Source organism: Rhipicephalus microplus, chromosome 2 (assembly GCF_043290135.1).
Source record: "Rhipicephalus microplus isolate Deutch F79 chromosome 2, USDA_Rmic, whole genome shotgun sequence".
Lineage (NCBI taxonomy): Eukaryota > Metazoa > Arthropoda > Arachnida > Ixodida > Ixodidae > Rhipicephalus > Rhipicephalus microplus.
In genome coordinates, this window is record NC_134701.1 from 19524496 (window position 1) to 19546654 (window position 22159).

Sequence of the window (22159 nt, forward strand, 5' to 3'; positions counted from 1 at the left end):
GCACCACACCATTACTGTAATTGAAACAAAATGACTGTATTTTAAAAGCGTCCCTCGCCCTCAGACTGTGCAAAGTGTATCCCTAAATATGCTAGTGGCCTGCCTTTTGTGGTTCTCCGTAGACGTATGTTTTGCAGTGACCAGTCTGTCCCACATATGCTCGTCTACATGTTAGAGTAAATACAATTAACAAGGCTAGACATACATGAAGCAAAGCTAACCATGTCCTTAACTTTGCAGATTTGTGCGCCTACCCACCCTACAGCATCAAGATTTTTTCCAAACAATGCGGCACAACTTGGCCAGTTTATTCTTGACCGTAAAACAACATTCAGCCTTTACCTATGGGTAGTCCTTTACGAACGAAGCTTCTTAATGTCAACGGCAATCCCTCGTGTATCCGGCGTAGCGAGTAACATCTCCCTTATCATACAATAAATGCCATTGTCCTATAAAAATGCAGGCAAACTGCGGTTCAGTGACAATACGTGTATACTAGATGGCACTATTAATTTTTTGTTGTCATCGTCATTTCTCGTCAAGTTTTTTTTTGATGGCGCCGTCCCATAGAGATGTGTGCAATATACCGGTTTTGTGAATTGACAATAGATAACATTGGAGGGGCCGCTGCTCTCGGATTGGCTGCTCTGTAGGGCTATGCCGGCGCGCCTTTCATCTCTCAGTCTCTTGGGTTGTGGTCGTACGTGTTAAGACTGCGCTTGGTGGCTCAAGAGGCTGCACCAAGCGAACGCGGCGCCGGGTGCATACTGAGATGGTGCACGACAAGGACGCCATTGCGAGCTGAGCACAACGAGAAGTGGATCTAGATACGGTGCGTGCCAAGGAAGCCGCTGTGGAACCTGCTCTACGAGAAGCGGACCCTGTATGCGAGAGCGGGAAGTAGCGGCGAAACGCCCACCGTCCTGGACCGACCCAGATGCTGCCCCACGGAGGATTCATGGTATCACCAAAAAACTTCCGGAGCTTTGCCCACCTCACCATCATCCACTCCGTGGAGGTGTGGGAATTTTTTTCATTCCATGTGTGTGGTAGTGTTTGCTCTCATGTTGTCTGTCTCTTCCTTTTTTCTCCGTATTTCTTGGCGCTGAAATTTCACATTTATGCATGTTCACCGATCAACCCGACTCGCCACACTCATCATTTTAAAGCAAGAGTATTTGCGGATGATCGCGTAATTTATTCACATAGTACCACTGCTATAGATGCTCACTACTTACAATAGAACTAAGATAAACTCCATACACGGTGTGAAGATTTGCTATTGGAAATAACGTGAACAATACAGAGCATTCAATTCTCGGCAAAATCTAAACCTGTATTATCCAACTACTCATTAAAAACACGCCCAATACTTCATAAAGATCCATCAAGTACTTGGATGTTCATTTGTCATCTTATTTGATACCCAACACCTATATAGACGCAATAGTTAGAAAACCATCTAGAATACTCGGCTTCGTTCGGTGCGCTTTAAGTTTAGCAAACACCACCACTAAATTTCTTGCTAACAGCACTTTAGTACGTTTGAAAATCGAATATGCATCACTAATCTGGGACCCGAATCACGCATACCTGATTAATAAAATATGTACTCTACAAAATAAAGCTGATTGATTTGTTACCCAAAACTACCTGCAAACATAGAGTACAACAGAAATCAAATATTCAGTTGATCTCGTTCCTCTGGAAATGCGTTGGCTTGTCAGACATCTTTTTTTTTCACAAAATGTATCACAATCCGTCATCATGTGCTGATATCAATAAAGCTCATTGTGCATTGTCGCGATTTCTTCATGAACATAAAGCCGAGCCCATCTTCGCCCATATTAATCTTTTCTTTAACCTCCACCACTACAAGCCATTCGTTTCTTCAATCAGTTTCCTGTTTACATCGTATTTAATACTAATTCTAAAGCATTCGTAAACAGTCATATCACTCTAACGCTTAAATTTTCTCACGTCCGATTCCGTCTCCCTTTTTTTTTCTCGTTTCCTGACACGTTGCACAATAAAGCGCAATTTGAGATTCTATTGTGTCTACTTGAATTTTGGTGTCATGTGTATTTATTGCTGAAGCATTTGTATATATCTAAGGAGTGTGTATTACTGCCATTTTCGGTATTTGCACATGTATCTGCTTTCAGAAGGCATTTATCATTGCTGCAATACAAGCAATACTGTACTATCTATTTCTTTTTCTAGGTTCTGTTTAAAAATTAGTCGTTTTTTAGTTGCTAGGCTGCTTTTTGTGTTCGAGAATTTTTATATACTTTACGTGTTTAAATTGCTGCTATATTTTATATTTTCACATTTATTTTGTTCATAAGACATTATTATTACTGTCGAGAAGATATTGCTTCTAAACTTGTGCTACGCTGCACTAGTCATAGTTTTGTCCTTCCTATGTAATGCCTGCAGGCATTTAAATAAATAGGTATCCCGTTCTTACATGCCAATAAGAGAGGTTATGGTACACTTAATGTTCGAAACATGTGACAAAGTATTTACACCTTTGTTTCGTCTCACAGCTTCCTTCAGTAAATGTAACGTATGCTTGCGGATGTGATTCTGTATCAGTCAAAGTATCAGTAAGGGGTGGGTGCTCGTCCTATTATTCGCTTCTTGTCACTGTGAGCGCAGCATGATCAACAATATGAGTACGTACCCAGCAGCTCACTCTCCACTTCTATCGTTGCTTACTAAGGGGAATGAGTTAGAAGGTCTGCGAAAGGCGAAAAGTGATCACAAGCGCTCGCACAGATACGAGTGATGCAAAATAGTACCACCGTTTGATGACGTATCATATCACGGGATTATGAAACCACAGGTCAACGAAGTTTTTCACGTCGTCGTGGCGTAACATAATGTCCTCGTCACATGGAAGCCTATTTTTATCAAAGACAATCTGATCACGGAGGCGCTCTAAAACCATAGCAGGTCCAAACAGCTTTGAATGGCGGCCATCCCGTAAGCAGTGCGAATTCTCGTTGGGTGAGGTAGTCCTTCGTGTAGGCGGAGAGGATGAATACAAATGACTGAAGAAGCAATGGTGGCTTGTTTGTCTTTTGTGGTCTTTGCTTATGTCCCATCCTCGTCGATTTTGTGCCGCACTTAGCTTAATGGACTGAAAAAGGTGCATAGGAAGGTGGATTTCGCATTCGAGGCATCTTCTCGAGAAAAACGCACAATAGACCGGGTAACGTTTTGCCTTCTGGACACACGCGAACACCCATGTATCGTTTAGGATGGGAAAAACTCACTAGGCATAAAAATACGAATGGGTAACAAAAGCAATGCAAGGAAACTTGCCGTACAGTACTCACCTACGTGCAGCTGCCATCCCGATTCCCATGCACTGGTCCCAGGCAAGGTGGCGCAGCAGGCCACACAAAAATCCTCCAGCAAGGCTGCGCGTAACGTGAAGCATTTATAACGCCTCTTTTAATATAGAAGGGATCTCGAACGCGCAGCCGCGGACCGCATTCCACTCTCAAATGGTTTGGTTAGAGTCAGCAGCTTCACAAGAAATGAAATGATTGTGACTTTGTTGAATGGCGCTCCCACTATTGACCCGTCTATGGAGATTAATAGCCCTTCGTTCGGGCAAACAATGAAAATTCTGTGGTCTCAAACATCATTTTGTGGGGCAACTGATGCAAATAACAGGTTCTGAAACATAACCGCGGTTTAATATCTCTATATTTCCTAAACATCGGCCAAATTTAGGTAATTTTGGAAAGTGATACTGCTACAATTCTGGCAACATGACGCAAAACTCTCTCAGAAGGAATAAATTTGTAAGATGTGGAAAACTGGTAATTGAAGGTGGTATCGTAAGGACACATTTAGTTCAACACTTTGCTGGTTTCGAAAGCTGCGAACCAGCAGATATTGATGGTATCTGCTGCATCAAAATTTCGACACAGGCTTTACTGATGATTTTGCTTCTCATGTTAGGTGAATTTTTGGAGACAGCTTCTTTGCCATCAGGCTTAAACGAGTCACAGCCTATCCTGATGATGTGTGGGCGAGGAAGTGGGATCAATTGGTTTTGCTGTAAATCACCTGTGACCTTGACCATTCATGCATGTAATCGAGTGACAAAGTGTTAAGCAGTTACATGAAATCTTCATTGGACATCAATGTTGTGTTCTGTTGAGTTGTCAATTTTGTTCTTACTGATTTATGTTATAAAATCTACCCCGAAGTTGAAAAAGACGAGGTCTGTGCACGTTCCCTCGTCACGGTCGTCATCAGCGTGATCGTTGTGAAGTATACTGTGCACTTTGCCAGCTTTGTGTCGTGATGCGAGATAGAGAATGTGTGGTCTGGAACACGCTTGTTTTTCAGCGTCATCAAGAAACCAGGGCAAACTGGCTCGACCCTCAAGAGTTATATATATATATATATATATATATATATATATATATATATATATATATATATATATATATATATATATATATATATATATATATATATATATAGTGAGCGCTCACTACGTACTTCATCTTCATCTGTATGACCAAACCATTGTAGTGATCAGGATCGTGTGTCACGCGGGCTCGGCCTCTTTGGCTCGTGCGGCTGGTTTAAAAATATAACCTGGTTACTGCCGTACCGCACATGGTCTCATAAGTGGTGGAGCGTGCTTTGATTGCCACATCCTCCTGCTCTACCCGTCACCCCTGGAGCTCCGGTCTAGTCAACGGCTGCGCCCTCAAGCAACAGCGATGGCAGAACCCAACGCGTCCACTGCTGCAACCGCTCCTTCTCAGCCACTTAGGCTTCACTACACCGTGAGTACATCTCACCGAGATCCTCCAGTATTTTCCGGCCTTCGTGGCGAAGACGTCGAAGAATGGCTGGACAGTTATGATCGAACCAGCGTTTGTAATTATTGGGACGAGGCGCACAAACTGCGCTACGTTCCTTTTTACCTCAATGGCGTAGCTGAAACCTGGTATTACAACCACGAGAGTGACTTCTCTAATTGATTGGCCTTCACGGGTCATCTCCGTCAGGTATTTGGCACGTCGGCAGGATGCTCTGCGGTAGCGAAACAGAAGCTCGCAACCCGCATCCAGGGGACGACGAATCATATGCGTCCTACATTGAAGATGCTCTGGCTCTCTGTCGCAGTGCACAAAATGACATAACGGAGGCCGATCGCGTCCGACACCTACTGAAAGGTATCAGCTCTGCGGCTTTCAATGCTCTCGTGATCCAGAATCCAACTACCATCCGGGACGTCATCACCACATGCCGACGCCTGGACGCGCTTCATTCCATGCGCCTTCCACACGCCTCCTGCGACACTCGCTTTACCGGAGAGCATGAATTGCGAGCCCTTATCCGCACAAATGTCAGAGAGGAACTCAATGGTATAATTGGTGTGACCGATTTTTAACGACTGTATAAGGCGCATGACGCTGTCTTCCCTATTGAAAAAACGTCCATCATAGGAATGGTGGATTATGATGCTTGAAATACTGGTGGCCCATAGTGTATGGTGGCGCATGGTGGAGTCGTTGGTGTACGGCGCGCTCCAGCATTGACGCTGCTTCGCACTCCAGGCGGCAATGCTGGAGCGCGAAGAAGCGTCAGAACCACCGTGACGAGCTGCCACTAGAGAAATAATCAAAATAATTGTATGAAAAACGATGTAAAAAGCGCCCGTAAAAAAAAGATGCGACAGCGCAGAATCGAACCTGCCACCTCTGGATTCCAAACTGAGCACACTAACCACTGTGCCCCGCCGACAGATGACAAACGTAGTGTTAAAGAAGTAGTGAACTCGCAAACTCACTGTTTAACTTCAGTGCTGTGTGTGGCTTACCCGAGATGGACGGGATCAGCATCTGCTACTAAAATTTGTACATTATATATACGCGAACAACTGATTCCTGTAACAATTGGTACTGCAATAATGGTAACAGCGTTATGTTTTTGCTACAAATCACAACCGCAATAAAAAAAGAACTGAGTGGACTGAGGAGCAGGTAAACTTTATCGGCGGTTACTGCCAAGTTTAATATCCGTTTCTCGCTTCTTCCAAAGGGCGATATCTGTTCAGGCTTTATGACGCCTCTATGTTCATTCGATAGATACGCCCACACAATCGATTGTGAAGTCTTTCGCGCAACGCACAGCACCGTCGTGCCAGCACACCTCTATTTCTCTCTCGTTAAGAAAAAACTACATAACGGCTTGGCCAAAATGAATGCAGTGAGCTAGAAACACTATGCTATCATATTAGTTCAGTAAGCATACAGATTGACGTGTCTGTGTTCTCGCATAAGTGAAGTGCCGGTGAGTGCAACCGGCGGCTGTCGGTGTGGGGAGGCGTACATTTGGTGGAAGTGCTGCAAGTGCGTCGCATCGATGTTTGTCGCTTCTAGCGCGGACACCGTAAACAATCAAAAAGGCTTCATGTAGGCTAACTGATGCCACAACTATGCTGTTTTTTTTCATTTTTACTAGTAAAAATTGTGTATTCTGAAACCCAGCAGCACCGATAACACTTGTACTGGCTCTGTCGGTAGAACTAACCTTTGCTGGAAATCATTATGATAGAACAGAAGGGTTAAAGTCAAATTCGCTAGGGCTGTCTTGACGCATGTTGAAAGGGAAAATTTAGGCCTATTCGCACGCACCTTGTTAACTTAAAAGTACGGCTCTAGCAATAGAGTGTGCAGCAATTGCAAGAGTTGCGTTTCTAGCATGAAGACATCAAGTGACCACTGTGTTCTGCTCTAACATTGAAAGGGGCAAATCACGAACTGGAGCTCATTTGCTTCTCCACAACTTCGCGCCAATGTAAAACATTTGTTGTCGCTGTTCACCGTGACATCTAAGTCTCCTAAACATCACAACAAGGAAACGCATCACGGATGTCAAAGTGATGTAAGTACGTGCGCGAAATGTAAACATATTCACGACCCCATATTCTACACTCTACAAACATTGAGTGTTGTTGACACCACACTAATAAAAAAAGAAACGTGCTAGAAAGCCTAATGAGCAGCGTTGTTTTTTGTACTGTAAACATATATCTCTGCGCATACAAAAATGAAACACTATAAATAAGTGATTTCACATACAGTCGATCATGTGCTTTTTCATCATGCCACCATCATCCACCAAGCTTCCATCATGTCACCGGCATCCATCTTGCTCACCACTCCTTCCATCAAACACGTTTTGCCTCGCCACCATCAGCCGGCATTTTCCACCGTCACCACCATTGGCTCGCCACAAGCACCACCATCTGCCACAATGTTTCCACTCTAGCCGTCATAAGCCGGCATTTTTCACCATCACAACCATTGAACCACCACCATCTGCCATCATTTTTTCAACGCTCGCCGTTCTCAGCCATTATGCCCACTACAGTTTTCATCATATCCACTAATATTTACACCATATCCACTATTTATTCTGTCATAACCACCAACGATTCCGCCATAACCACCAACAATTCTACCATCCACCAACCCGGGATATTTTATAGAGTTCCTTTATTTCCGCGTGCTTATTTGTAATTCGTTTGACCAGGTGGGTAGCTGCTGTAACATTACCTTTGATTTTGGGGCGCCGTTTGATCCGTCGAGAGATATGTGCATGCCGGGGATGAGTATTTTTGAAACTCGGAAAAAGCATGAACCGTCATGCGTATACAACTGCATGCTTTCACATTGGCATTGTTTATTGATTGGTCTGCGCCGGTGGCGTGGGTGGTAGATTGGGAGCTCCGATTTGAGTGGAGAGATTCGGAGGCCCGTGTTTCAGAGATAGGTCTCTATTGCAGATACTGCTGTTTGTAAGGTGCATTCTATCTGCCCATCACTTTCCTTGTCGACCCGCAGAGTGATGTCATCTGCATTCAAGGCGTGGTAGAGGCCGTCAATCTCGCCAAGGCAGAAATTGTCAAGGCGGAAACTCATTCACCGCGAGATCCATCATCTTGAGGTTGAAAACAAGCGGGAACATTATCAACCCTTGGGGAGTGGTATATTCGTCGGATGGCATACTGTCGACTATAAGGGTGAACGTGTGCAACGACAGGATGTCTCTGATATAGTTGTAGCTTCGTTTGCCCAGACTAAACTGCATGTGCAAGGATTGCTGCATGTGCTACATTGTCTAACGCTTTTTCTAGATCCAGGCCGAGCATGGACCGGCTACCGCTAGTAGGGTCGTTGATTTGGAGGTGGAGCTGGGAAATGATGTCTTGTGTGGAGAGGTGTGACTGAAAGCCTACCATAGTGGGCGGGTGTACAGGCTCCCGTATCCTCTAGATGGTTTTTGATACGAGCAAAGAATGTGTGCTTCTTCAGCTTGCCAACGCAGCATGTGAGTGAAATTGGCCCTAGGTGAACGAGGCTACGTGGCTTTCCGGGCTTAATTATCAGAACTGCCTTAGAGTGTTTCCACACTTCTGGAATGGAACCCTTTCGCCAGAGTTTGTTGCAGTATGTTGTAAGAGCGGTGATCGAGACAAAATTGAGGTTTCGTATAGTCGAAATTGTAGACCTTCCACGAGAAAGTAAGAAATTTCCATAGGTGTGAAATATTTAAAGAAAGTGATCTGATAATGCGTATGATAAGTTTGTGAATCAGTGTCTGCCATTATATGATGCTTCGTTTTCTCAAAATTTTATACCAGCGTCTAAGAAAACTCGGAAGACATGGATAACGCCAAAATTTCCAAGCAAGATTCATGCTCAAGATAAAATGTTCAAAATTTTTAAACATGAGATATTGGTTTGCTTCGTACATAAAAACGTACTGTAACACCCTAACGAAAGAAATTAGAGAGGCTAAAGACAATTATTTCCGCAACTTTTTGTCTGTGTCTGCATCAAGATCAGATATAACATGAAAAAATACCTTACTAAGTCGTTCGCGGCATTCAGTAATTCTAACAAAAATAACACACTTGACAACGAATTCAGCAGGAAGCAACTAGCAGAGTTTTTGAATGACTATTTTATCAATCTCAATCCCTGAGAAACTAATGACAATGCCCTGCGTTCCTTACAATACTTTAAAAACACTATTTTTTCATCCCTGTTACAGCGGCTGAGACCATTTCTACTTTTGCAGGGCTCAACAATAGTGCTTGTGACGACGCAGATGGTATTAAAATAAACCCATCAAACACATGTTAAATTTTTCAGCACTTTCATAACACATGTTTTCGGTCTCTGTTTAGCAGGAAGTGTTTTCCCGAAACGTATGCGGGGATCAAAATGCATCTTTCTGCATGAAGAAGAGACAAAAATATCATCACTAACTTAAATCCAGTATCCATTTTACCTATGTTTTCAAAAGGCCCCGAAAAAGTTATTCTATCTAGAATGTCTAGCTATTGCGATAAGAACGAGATAATACATATGGCAGAATTTCGCTTCAGGAGAAAGCGCTCAACAGAACTCCCTCTACTAGAACAGAAAGCGACCATTCTGAGAGCGTTTGAGAATCGAGTCATAGCTTTGGGTATCAATGTAGAATTTTAAAAAAGCCTTCGATTAGCTTCATCATAGCCTGAAGCTGTTCATAAAAAAAACACGTAAATTAAGGATTTCGCATTGAAGCCTTGGCCCTTCTCCGCTCCTATTTAGGTTGCAGGCGAAAATTTTGTCGGGCATTCCACAAGGAAGTATCCTTGGTTCATTTTTGTTTATTCTAAATATAAATGACATTGTGAATGTAATTAAAACCACCACATTTGTAATTTACGCAAACAACCTGACTTTTCTGTTCTCCGAAGCGGTAATATCTAACATAACCGATAAAGCAAACGAAATGTTAGTGCAACTGGGTAAGTGTACCAATTACATACCATTAACGATCAATACCACCAAAACTAAAGCTGTAATTTTTCGTCCAAAAACATGGATATGGTCCCCGATGCAGCTTTAGTATATAACGGCGCGAAAAGAAACATAGTTCAATCATTTAGAAATTGGCGTAATATTTTCGGAAACAATGTCTTGGGACTACCATGTTAGCTACGTAGCACGAAGCTTGTAGGAACAACTTCTCTCAATGGACAAACCCTCCCCACGTATGTTAAACTTCTCATTTGCTGTTTTACTCACACGTAACATGCTGTAACATGTGTGGGTAGCACCTACTCTCATGAGTTTACGAATACTAAACACCCTTCAGGAAAGAAAAAATGTTTAGAAACGTATACAGTGTTAAGAAAGAGAAAGAAGGCAACCACCTGTTCGTAGCAAGAAGCCACAATAAACATCCGTACGAATTTCTCTAAAAAAAAACGCCTCTTAGTTGCCAAAAGAATCTCTCCTGGTCTGAACTCGGGACAAGCGCCTATCTGGGGTGGTCAATCTGCCAGTTGAGCTAACAGATCCAGCTTTTTTGGGACACGAGTGGTTTAGTTCACCTGAACGACACCACGTGGCGTATCAACCTAAAGAATTCAAATGTCCCAGGATGACGCATGCAGTGACGTAGCACTAAATAAACCTTAATAAAAATTGGCCCCGTATCTGCATGTAATATGCAAATGTCGTTGAAAGACGATAGTCTTCCGTGTGGAGAGAGTGAACAAAACATTTATTTGATGTTCTGCGCAAGAAAATTGGTAAATGGTATTCCGGAGGCGCTGCGTTAGAGTGCCTTGAGCGTGCAGTGGAGGCGAATGAGCGCATCAAGTCACGTCACACGTGAGACATGAGCGCAATCTGGCAGTTTCTTCTGGAAAACAAAGCGCGTGTCCATGCGCAACCGTCTCAGAGGTGATAAGGTGTAGAACGCGACGCAGCGGGTAGGTGCCACCACTGTCTCGTCTTAGCAAAGCGTTGGAAACACTCCCCGTTCTGTGCAAGAGTTGCATGGTAAGCGCAGCGTGATAAGCGCTACGGTCCCTAAAATTACCTATCGTTTGTTTATTTCTTTATTTGATACCGACAACGCCATAAAGCATTTCAGTGGGGGAATACAACATGATTACAAGACAGAACACAAGCTCAATTTGCGGCAAGTACAGTACAGCCTATCCAGATAGTAGGAAGTACACTGAATACACAACATAATAGAGATTGAAAAAAAATGTACGAAATATGCCAGCGGGTAACATACAGAAAAACAAATACAATATGTACACCGCACAACAAAACACCCGCCATCAACTGAACAATTCACTTGATTCTAACAAAGGAAGAAAGGAATCACTACCAACAGCGGCAACGATCGCTGAAGGTAATCGATTCCACTGGGAAACCGTTTGAGGGAAAAAAGAATTACTGAACGCTGCTGTCTTACATTGGTACTCCCGCACTTTCTAAATGTGATCGACTCGTCCAAACACGTAATGAGGTGGAAAGATGTAACTGTCACGAGGAATACAAGTTCGGGATAAGTATACATCATGGAAAAGCTTCCGACACTGCTTAGCCCGGCGTGTGACTAACTGTTTCTATCTTAAAGCTTACTTGCAGCGCGTCATGCTGAAGTTGTGGCTCTTCATAATGTTTCCCAGAACATTACGGGCGCCCATGTTTTGCACTTTTCCCAATTTATCTTTATCGAGGGCAGGGTGGGTCCCATACGCTACCCGCGTAATCAAGTATCGACCGCACGCATGATTTGTACAGTAATTCCCGCGTGGACTGGGGAAACTCACGCGTGTTTCGCCGCAGGAACCACAGCGATCTACAAACCTTAGCTGTCACGTAATCATCATGACGGTGCCAACACAAAGTTGGCGTGAAAAATACGCCCAAATACCTATACTCAGAGACTATTTTTAAGACTTTCGTGTTTAAAGTATACGAAGGTGAAGCTTCATCCTTCTTTCTAAAAACGTCATACACATTGTCTTTTCCAAACTAAGTTGCATTTGCCATTTTTACACCATGCATTTATCTTGTCCAAGTCGTCTTGAACTGCACCCTGATCACTTTCGCAGTTTATTGCTCTATAAACTATGCAGTCATCTGCAAACATTCTCATCGACGATTGTACGTCCAGGGTGATGTCATTATTATACATTAAAAACAATAATGAGCCCAGTACTGCCCCTGAGGGACCCCGGACGTCACATAGGTAGTGGATGACTGTTCACCTTTCACGATGACGTACTGCTGTCTTGAATTCAGGTATGCTGCTATCCAAATAATAACTTTCTGGTTAATCTTGTATTGGGTGATTTTCTGCAATAATAAATTATGGGGAACTAAATCGAACGCTTTTCCGAAATCCAAAAAAAACTGCATTCAATACTGGTTCGGTTGTCCAGTGCGCATGCTACCTCATGAGTAAATTCAATTAACTGGGTCACAGAGGAATGGTCCTTGCGCAAGCCATGTTGGCGTTCGTTTAACATGGAATTGGCTTCTAAATGCTTCATTATTGATGAGTATAAGACATGCTTGAAAATTTTGCAACAAACGGCTGTTGACGATATAGGACAATAATTTGAAACAATTTCTTGTAGTGGTCCCGATTTGTGAATAGGTACAACAGCAGCCAATTTCCAATCACTAGGTAAGGCACACTCGCCTAAAGATTTTTCGAACATTATTACTATATACCGAGACACTATGTGCGCACAGGATTTCAAGAGAGCGTTAGGAAGTCCATCAAGTCCAGAAGCTTTTGATACATCTAGGCGCTTTAGCAGGGTTTCAACTCCTTGGCTATAAAATACAATATCGTCCATCTGAGTCTTGCCCGGAGAAGGTACAGATAAACGGTACGCATTTGCTTTCATACCTGGTACGGAAAAAACAGAGGTTAAATACGAATTAAAGCTCTCAGCTTTTTCAGCAACACTTTCAATGACAACGCCATTCTGTTCCAGAGCAGGAATTGAAACAGAATCCTTTTTCTTTCCTTTCACATATTTCCATAGTTCCTTTTTATTTTGCTGAAGTCGTGATTGAAATGACTGAAAATATGCAGTTTCAGCAGCTGTCGTAGCACATTTCAATTGAGACGCAATTTCCTTAAGCTTACGAAAATTTTGAATGAACGGATTGCGCAAATAGTGGTGATAAGCCCTTTTCCATTTCTGTGCTAAGGCATGTAACTCTTTTGTAAACCATGGTTTGCTTCTTTGACGCCTTTTAGATAGCAGCGACGACGGCACGTGACGGTCACGTAGTTCAAAAAACTGAGCTTTGAAATTTGACTAAAGCTGCTGTACTGAAAGTGATTCTGCAAGTGTCTCGAAGACAACAAAGTAATTGTGAAGCTCGGCCCGAATTTCATCAGTATTTGTCTTCGCATAATTGAATATACGCCTGTTGTTAGTAGCAGTATATTTTGATAGGTCGTGTTCATGTTACAAACAACAGCTTCGTGGTCGCTAATTGCGGGTATGACTACTGTGGACAGAACTTTACCTGGTGCATTTGTGAAAAAAAAATAAGAACATGAATTTCTCTTGTTTTAACTACTTCAAATCGGCTCGTGAGCTCCGATAATGTTTCTACAGAGGCCTGCGGTGGGCGGTAAAAGGACCACACAGATAATGTTTTACGATTCTGAAGTCTTATTTGGCACCATACTGCTTGGCATGTGCTTTCCTGCACTATAGTTTGACACGACGCAACGCTTTCCTCAACCAGAACAAATATGCCCCCACCACGGTCATCCCGATCTTTTCTGAAGCATACAAAGTTGGCTGGGAACACTCCACTGTCAGCGACGCTCTCATCAAGCCACGACTCTGTTCCTATTACGACTAACGGTTTAACAGTTTCTAAGAGGCTACTTAATTCATCAACCTTATTCTTAATACTGCGGCAATTGATTACAAGAAAAGATATTTTGCCGGACGAATCGCTGCATGGTCACTTGCTTCGTACGACTTCTTCAGTACTCTCATCATAAACATATTTGGTTTTGTTCAAGTAGAAGGCGTCGTTTTTTATTATAGCCTGTGTGTCATCAGTTTTGTGTTCCTGTGCGAATTTCCAAAGCCGTCGCCTTATCGTTCGCCTTTAAGGCGAGAAATCTTCTGATAGGCTAATATCAGTTCCTTTGAGATTCTTTGCACTCATCAAAAGCTCTTGTTTTTCTTTGTAAGGTGCAAAGTTAGCGATCACAGGCCGATTTTTTCCCGGGATGAATTTGCTGATTCTATGCGCTCGTTCGATGAACTGCGGTGTGATTTTGAGCATGCTTGTGCATATGTTCTTGACGTGCTTTTTCGACTCTGACCACGATCCTTTGCTATCGCTGTCTGCTATGCCGTAGAAAATAAGATTACATCACCTACTGCGATTATCTAGATCGTCTAATTTTGACATCTGAGACTGCATACTGCGTTCTCGATGGTCGCACAGCTTTTTACATTCATCTACTGCTGCTTCTACTTTCCGAAATCCAGCAACTGCAGATTCCAAGGACGACATGCGCTTCAAGTTTTCTAGAGCAGCTTTTTGTGCTGTTTGGTTTCTTTCATTGCTATTAAGCTGTACCTTAATTTCACTTCGTCCGTCCAAAATTTTCTGCCATGTTGCCGCATCAGGCCCCAGGTTCATTTCAATATCTCCACACAACAAGAGCAAAAGTAAATAAAAACTCCTTCGCTTCAACAACTGGAACCGTCGTTTTGTGCGACAATGTATAATACAGTGCGACCTTACACAGTCATACAACACTTGGGGTGGAACCGGCAAAAGGAAAAGAACGAACTTCTCGTGGTGTGGTAAGTGGCTAACCTGCATGAACAGCAAAAATTGCGTGACCGGCTGATCCATCGATGTACCGGTTCCACGCCCCGTTTCTCGTCTGTCGCTTGCTCCCTTATGTACGGTGTAGTCACAACAGGCCGCCTCCGGATCATCCCATTGTTTGCAGACTGGTATTGGGCACTGACTCAAATCAGAGGCTGCGCAGGTCTCCATGTATCTTCGGTCGTTCGTAGATTCAAGGCTGAAACTTGAAGAATCGTGGTTTCCTTCAACTGTAGATAAGTGGGTGCTCCGACAGTGCAACGCAGATAGCCTGCATGAACGGCAAAAATTGCGTGACCGGCTGATCCATCGAAGTGCCGGTTCCACGCCCAGTTTGTCGTCTGTCGCTTGCTTCCTTATGAACGGTGTAGTCGCAACAGGCCGCCTCTGGATCATCCCAATGTTTGCAGACAGGTATTGGGCACTGACTCAAATCAGAGGCTGCGCAGGTCTTCATGTACCCTCAGTCAATGGTAGATTCAACGCTGAAACTTGAAGAATCATGGTTTCCTTAACTGTAGATAAGTGGGTGCTCGACGTTGCAACGCAGATTCGCCGGGCTAATTCCAAGGGCCGATGTATTGGCCCCCCGAACCGCACCACGAAAGCGTGGACAATTTAGAAGTGGTCCTTTTTGGCGCGCCAGTGGACGCCGGCTGTGGCCCAAAGAACAAGTCAGAGCCGAGAGTTGATGAACAAAACAAATATTATATTCTCGAAAATGGCAGATCGAAAACAATACACAAGAATGCACACTCCACAATAGTTACATACAATACGTCACCAATCAAACAACGTACTACAAGGTACAATCAGCCACACTCAAAACAACGGACACAGACAACGATACGCACTACAATGCAGTCGCATGCATTGAACCACCAAGACACTTAAAGACTAAAGAGATAGAAAACCTATCCAGTCCAAAGTTCTTGGAACAAAAGTCTGGATGATACTCTTCCGAGAATCACTCACTCAAAGTCCAGCGTTGTTGTCGTTCCGCAGCCCTCGAAGTTTCTCTTCCAGGAAACCTCGCCGAAGTTTTTCTTCCAGGAAACCTCCCGTCTTCAATTGGCCACTCTCCAAGCCTCAATCTTCTTTGCCGGAAACACGTCGTCTTCACACACGCAGCTGTTGCCACGCGTCTTCGCTCGATAGCGGTAACCACACACTCTTGCCTGTAGCTCGAGTCGTCCCCCCTCAGGTGGAAATCATCTTCTTCTCCTGTTTTGTCCCTACGGACAAAACCTTCGCCGACTACACTGCGTGATACCATACGCGCTCTGGTGCTAACTTCCGTCTTCTCCTGATCTCTGGTCTCCACTGCTCGGTTAAATACCTTCCGCACGACATTCCAGAAAGTTCTCGTCATTTCGTCGGCGCGATACGCAGCGAAGGCTGGGGAGGGGCGAGACGGTTGGAATGCCCTCCGCGATGGATGACTCAACCCGGCGTGACCACGCTTCTTTCGTTCTAGAAATTTCGCGGCCTTGCTCGGCCGCCGATGTGGGGTGAGGAGGTTTGTCGGCGAAGCCACGCTTCCGAGGGGAGAGCGCGCGCCCGGGGAGCCTTGGATGTTTGTTTTCTTTTTTTTTTCTTTTGACCTCCCGGCGTCTCCCCCGCGCGTTACCGCAAGAATTTGGCAGCGCCCATTTTTAGCGCTCGTTCTGTGACACTGCCCCCCACTTTCAGAATATTATCTCATACTATTCAAAACCACACAAACGAGCGCGAACAGTCACCACACACTCCGAAAGACTGTAACACAAACCGTCGCTCATGACACTTCACATTCGGAATAGATCCTCAATACAGCTGTACATTGTAATTCAATTCCATGACATATGAAATATAGCCACAGGTACATGACTACAACACTTCATCACACATTCCGAACAATACAAACGTACAAAGTTCTCTCATTACAACAATTACTACACTCACATCATTACTATACATCACATCACCAAGACAAACATTTTGACTCACTCAACATACAGTTGCGACACAGGACAACAAGAACATTAACACAACATATTGCACTCAGCCCTGCCAAACACAATCCGATTCTACCTCAGCACCTATCCTGTGTATTTCGAGTGGCGCTTGCGCCCTTTCTTGCGGTGCTCTCTCGATCTCTTCTTATTGTTTTTGTTCGTTTTGTTCCGGCGAGCCCCTTCCAACGACGGTATCTGAGGCAGCGTCTCAGCCATCGTTGTCACTTCCGACACCATTAACGGGTCATAACATTCAACGGGTCCTGTCTGTTTATTTACCAGCATGATCATGTCTCTACATTTTGCCCGGCTGGCCAACTCCGTCGCCTTTACACTGTCGGTCGGTTGAGGTCGTGCTGACGTAAGTCCAGTTGCTCGGCCCGTGAACTCATTCAACACGATCATCTTCTCATTTACGGTCTCTTGTACCACGGCTTCACCTTGGGCTCTACTGAGATCCGTCACGGGCGGCTCCTCCCTTGTATCTCGCGGTCGCTGGGTTGGCGAGGACTCTATCTTAGGGTCTTCTCCCAAACATTCCGGATTATTCGGTCCTCGCGCCCCGTCGATGTTTCCGATGACAAGGTCGTAAAGGGGGGTCGTCATACATAGAGCGGTAACCTTCCCGCTGAAGTACGGGTTTCCACCTCAATCTCTGCTTCGGGAAGCATCCGAACCGTACGGTCAATTAGGCAAACCGGTTTCGTTCTGCCTGTCCACTCACTTTCCCGTACCAAATTTCTCCGCACGATAACCGTGGAGCTACCGGTGTCTCTTAGAACCGTAATCGTCTTGCCTGCAACCTTTCCAGGCAGCGTTGGCATTCCCTTCGTAACACCGGTTGACTGTTTTGACATTACAGCACCCACAATAGGAATTTTCTCCCTATTCTTCAACTCTACGAATCCATCGGTGACGGCATTATTATCAGATTTCGGTGCCGCTTGCACACAGGATACCTGGTGAGTTTGACTCACCCCGTTCCGACAAGCGTCTGCTTTGTGCCCAGTCTGACCACACTTGAAACATTTTACTACCGTAGGGCTCCTAAAGATCGTTCGACAGTTTTTCGCGCGATGACCCACTCGGTTGCACAGAAAACATCGCGGAATGCTCTCTGGTGCACGCTTCTTTTCTTCGGAAGCCAATTTCTTTGAATCATCGGGACAATCCTCTAGATCTTGGCCAAATTAGTTCCACCTTGCGCTTCCAAGAATTGATCAGCCAATTCAAGCATTCCTTCAAGTGACTCAGCCTTCCTCTCTTTCAAATACAGCGACAGACTTGGGTGGCAACTCGTAAGAAATTGTTCTCTAATTAGGACTTCTCTAGGTTCTTCGTACTCCTGCGCTGTCCCTGAAAGTTCAATCCATCTGTCGAAATAATGGCTAAGTCGGGCGGCGTACTGTGTAGCCGTCTCACCATCAGCTGGCTTTTCTGTCCGAAATCTGTCCCGGAATCCTTCTACAGTAAATCTAAATCGCTTCAGCAAAGCAGCTTTCACCTTTGCATAGTTGGCTGCATCGGTCGGCGTCAGCCTACCGTACACACTGAGCGCACGCCGACGTACACACTGAGCGCTTCACCACTCAAGCAAGTACTCAAAGCAGTTGCCCATTGGTGTTCCGGCCAATTCTGGCTCCTCGCAATCGTCTCAAATCGGTGAAGGTACGCGTCAAGGTCGTCCTTCCTTTCATCAAACGCTAGGAGCAGCTTGCTTGGGTTCAAGCGGAAGCCGTGGTCTTCCCGTTCGCTGCTTTCAACTCTAGCTTGGACGGGAGTTTCGCTTCGCTGTTGCAAACGGAGCCGCTCGAGTTCCATCTCGTGCTGCCGCTGCCGTTCCCTTTCCTTTCTTTCTTCTTTCAGCTGTCTCTCCTTTGCCTCTCTTTCTTCTCTCGCCCTTTCAGCTGCCAACTTCTCTCTCTCCAATTCCAACTTCAATTGTTGCTCTCTTTCTTCCTTCAGCTGTCGCTCCCTTGCCTCTCTTTCTTCCTTCTCTCTCGCAGCTGCCAACCTCTCTCTCTCCGACTCAGCTGCTTTTTCTCCCTTGGCCCTCTCAGCTGCCAACCTCTTTCTTTCCAACTCAGCTGCTTTTTCTTCCTTGGCCCTCTCAGCTGCCAACCTCTCTCTCTCTCCAACTCAGCTGCTTTTTGTTCCTTGGCCCTCTCAGCTGCCAACCTCTCTCTCTCCACCGCCTCTTTCTCCTTCTGGCTTACCCATTTCCGTAGTTCGGCGCCGGAAAGACCCATCTTCTCACCAAGAGCGACTAACTTTTCGAGATCCATTGTGTCTCGCAAATAAAACCTTGCCGCATGTAAAAAGTATCTGCATAAATCAGTCTATCGGAACACTCCCCTGCACTGGGTCACGAGAACACTGAACAACACACAAAATCGTTCCGATAGCACTATCACAACTCGAGGCTCTTTCTCACTACTTTGGACACACTGTGCACCAAAGGTCCTGTGTCGCGGACGCCAGATTAATTGTCACACAGGTCCCGTTAATTAGGGAGGCGATCGCCGGGCTAATTCCAAGGGCCGAAGTATTGGCCCCCCGAACCGCACCACGAAAGCGTGGACAATTTAGAAGTGGTCCTTTTTGGCGCACCAGCGGACGCCGGCTGTGGCCCGAAGAACAAGTCAGAGCCGAGAGTTGATAAACAAAACAAATATTATATTCTCAAAATGGCAGATCGAAAACAATACACAAGAATGCACACTCCACAATAGTTACATACAATACGTCACCAATCAAACAACGTACTACACAGTACAATCAGCCACACTCAAAACAACGGACACAGACAACGATACGCACTACAATGCAGTCGCATGCATTGAACCACCAAGACACTTAAAGACTAAAGAGATAGAAAACCTATCCAGTCCAAAGTTCTTGGAACAAAAGTCTGGATGATACTCTTCCGAGAATCACTCATTCAAAGTCCAGCGTTGTTGTCGTTCCGCAGCTCTCGAAGTTTCTCTTCCAGGAAACCTCGCCGAAGTTTCTCTTCCAGGAAACCTCCCGTCTTCAATTGGCCACTCTCCAAGCTTCAATCTTCTTCGCCGGAAACACGTCGGCTTCACACACGCAGCTGTTGCCACGCGTCTTCGCTCGATAGCGGTAACCACACACTTTTGCCTGTAGCTCGAGTCGTCACCCTTCAGGTGGAAATCATCTTCTCCTGTTTTGTCCCTACGGACAAAACCTTCGCCGACTACACGGCGAGGTACCCTACGCGCTCTGGCGCTAACTTCTGTCTTCTCCTGATCTCTCGTCTCCACTGCTCGGTTAAATACCTTCCGCACGACATGCCAGAAAGTTCTCGTCATTTCGTCGGCGCGATACGCAGCGAAGGCTGGGGAGGGGGCGAGACGGTTGGAATGCCCTCCGCGATGGATGACTCAACCCGGCGTGACCACGCCTCTTTCGTTCTAGAAATTTCGCGGCCTTGCTCAGCCGCCGATGTGGGGTGAGGAGGTTCGTCGGCGAAGCCACGCTTCCGAGGGGAGAGCGCGGGCCCGGGGAGCCTTGGATGTTTGTTTTCTTTTTTTTCTTTTGACCTCCCGGCGTCTCCCCCGCGCGTTATCGCAAGAAATTGGCGGCGCGCCCATTTTTAGCGCTCGTTCTGTGACACTGATCTATCGATGTGGCAGTTCCATGCCCAGGTATTCGTATGTCGCCTGCTCCCTTATGTACGGTGTAGTCGCAACAGGCCGCCTCCGAATCGTCCCATTGTTTGCAGACTGGTATTGGGCACTGACTCAAATCAGAGGCTGCACAGGTCTCCATGTATCTTCGGTCGTTGGTAGATTCAACGCTGAAACTTGAAGAATCCTGGTTCCCTTGATTGTAGATAAGTGGGTGCTCCGACGTTGCAACGCATATAGTCTGAATGAACAGCAAAAATTGCGTGACCGGCTGATCCATCGATGTGCCGGTTCTATGCCCAGTTTGTCGTCTGTCGCTTGCTCCCTTATGAACGGTGTAGTCGCAACAGGCCGCCTCCGGATCATTCCATTGTTTGCAGACAGGTACTGGGCACTGACTCAAATCAGAGGCTGCGCAGGTCTCCATGTATCTTCGGTCGTTGGTCGATTCAACGCTGAAACTTGAGGAATCCTGGTTCCCTTGACTGTAGATAAGTGGGTGCTCCGACATTGCGACGCAGATAGCCTGCATGAACAGCGAAAATTGCGTGACCGGCTGATCCATCGATGTGCCAGTTCCATACCCAGTTTGTCGTCTGTCGCTTGCTCTCTTATGTACGGTGTACTCGCAACAGGCCGCCTCCGGATCATCACATTGTTTGCAGACTGGTATTGGACACTGACTCAAATCAGAGGCTGCGCAGGTCTCCATGTATCCTCGGTCGTTGGTAGATTCAACACTAAAACTTGAAGAATCCTGGTTCCCTTGACTGTAGATAAGTGGGTGCTCCGACGGTGCAACGCAGATAGCCTGCATGAACGGCGAAAATTGCGTGACCGGCTGATCCATCGATGTGCCGGTTCCACGCCCAGTTTGTCGTCTGTCGCTTGCTTCCTTATAAACGGTGTAGTCGCAACAGGCCACCTCAAGATCATCCCATTGTTTGCAGACAGGTATTGGGCACTGACTCAAATCAGAGGCTGCGCAGGTCTCCATGTATCCTCGGTCGTTGGTAGATTCAACGCTGAAACTTGAAGAATCCTGGTTCCCTTGATTGTAGATAAGTGGGTGCTCCGACGTTGCAACGCATATAGTCTGAATGAACAGCAAAAATTGCGTGACCGGCTGATCCATCGATGTGCCGGTTCTATGCCCAGTTTGTCGTCTGTCGCTTGCTCCCTTATGAACGGTGTAGTCGCAACAGGCCGCCTCCGGATCATTCCATTGTTTGCAGACAGGTACTGGGCACTGACTCAAATCAGAGGCTGCGCAGGTCTCCATGTATCTTCGGTCGTTGGTCGATTCAACGCTGAAACTTGAGGAATCCTGGTTCCCTTGACTGTAGATAAGTGGGTGCTCCGACATTGCGACGCAGATAGCCTGCATGAACAGCGAAAATTGCGTGACCGGCTGATCCATCGATGTGCCAGTTCCATACCCAGTTTGTCGTCTGTCGCTTGCTCTCTTATGTACGGTGTACTCGCAACAGGCCGCCTCCGGATCATCACATTGTTTGCAGACTGGTATTGGACACTGACTCAAATCAGAGGCTGCGCAGGTCTCCATGTATCCTCGGTCGTTGGTAGATTCAACACTAAAACTTGAAGAATCCTGGTTCCCTTGACTGTAGATAAGTGGGTGCTCCGACGGTGCAACGCAGATAGCCTGCATGAACGGCGAAAATTGCGTGACCGGCTGATCCATCGATGTGCCGGTTCCACGCCCAGTTTGTCGTCTGTCGCTTGCTTCCTTATGAACGGTGTAGTCGCA

The 22159-nt window shown here is 45.6% G+C and overlaps 1 protein-coding gene across 5 annotated transcripts in view; it reads right to left on the reverse strand.

Moving 5' to 3' along the window:
• LOC119169183 (pseudouridine-5'-phosphate glycosidase) overlaps positions 1-22159 on the reverse strand; it is a 2087124-nt gene that overhangs the window by 86606 nt on the left and 1978359 nt on the right. For all 5 annotated transcript variants that reach the window (XM_037420298.2, XM_075886270.1, XM_075886274.1 and 2 more), the window contains one exon: positions 3345-3428. In XM_037420298.2, the coding sequence (XP_037276195.2) occupies positions 3345-3428 (84 nt within the window). The remainder of the gene's footprint in view (positions 1-3344; positions 3429-22159) is intronic.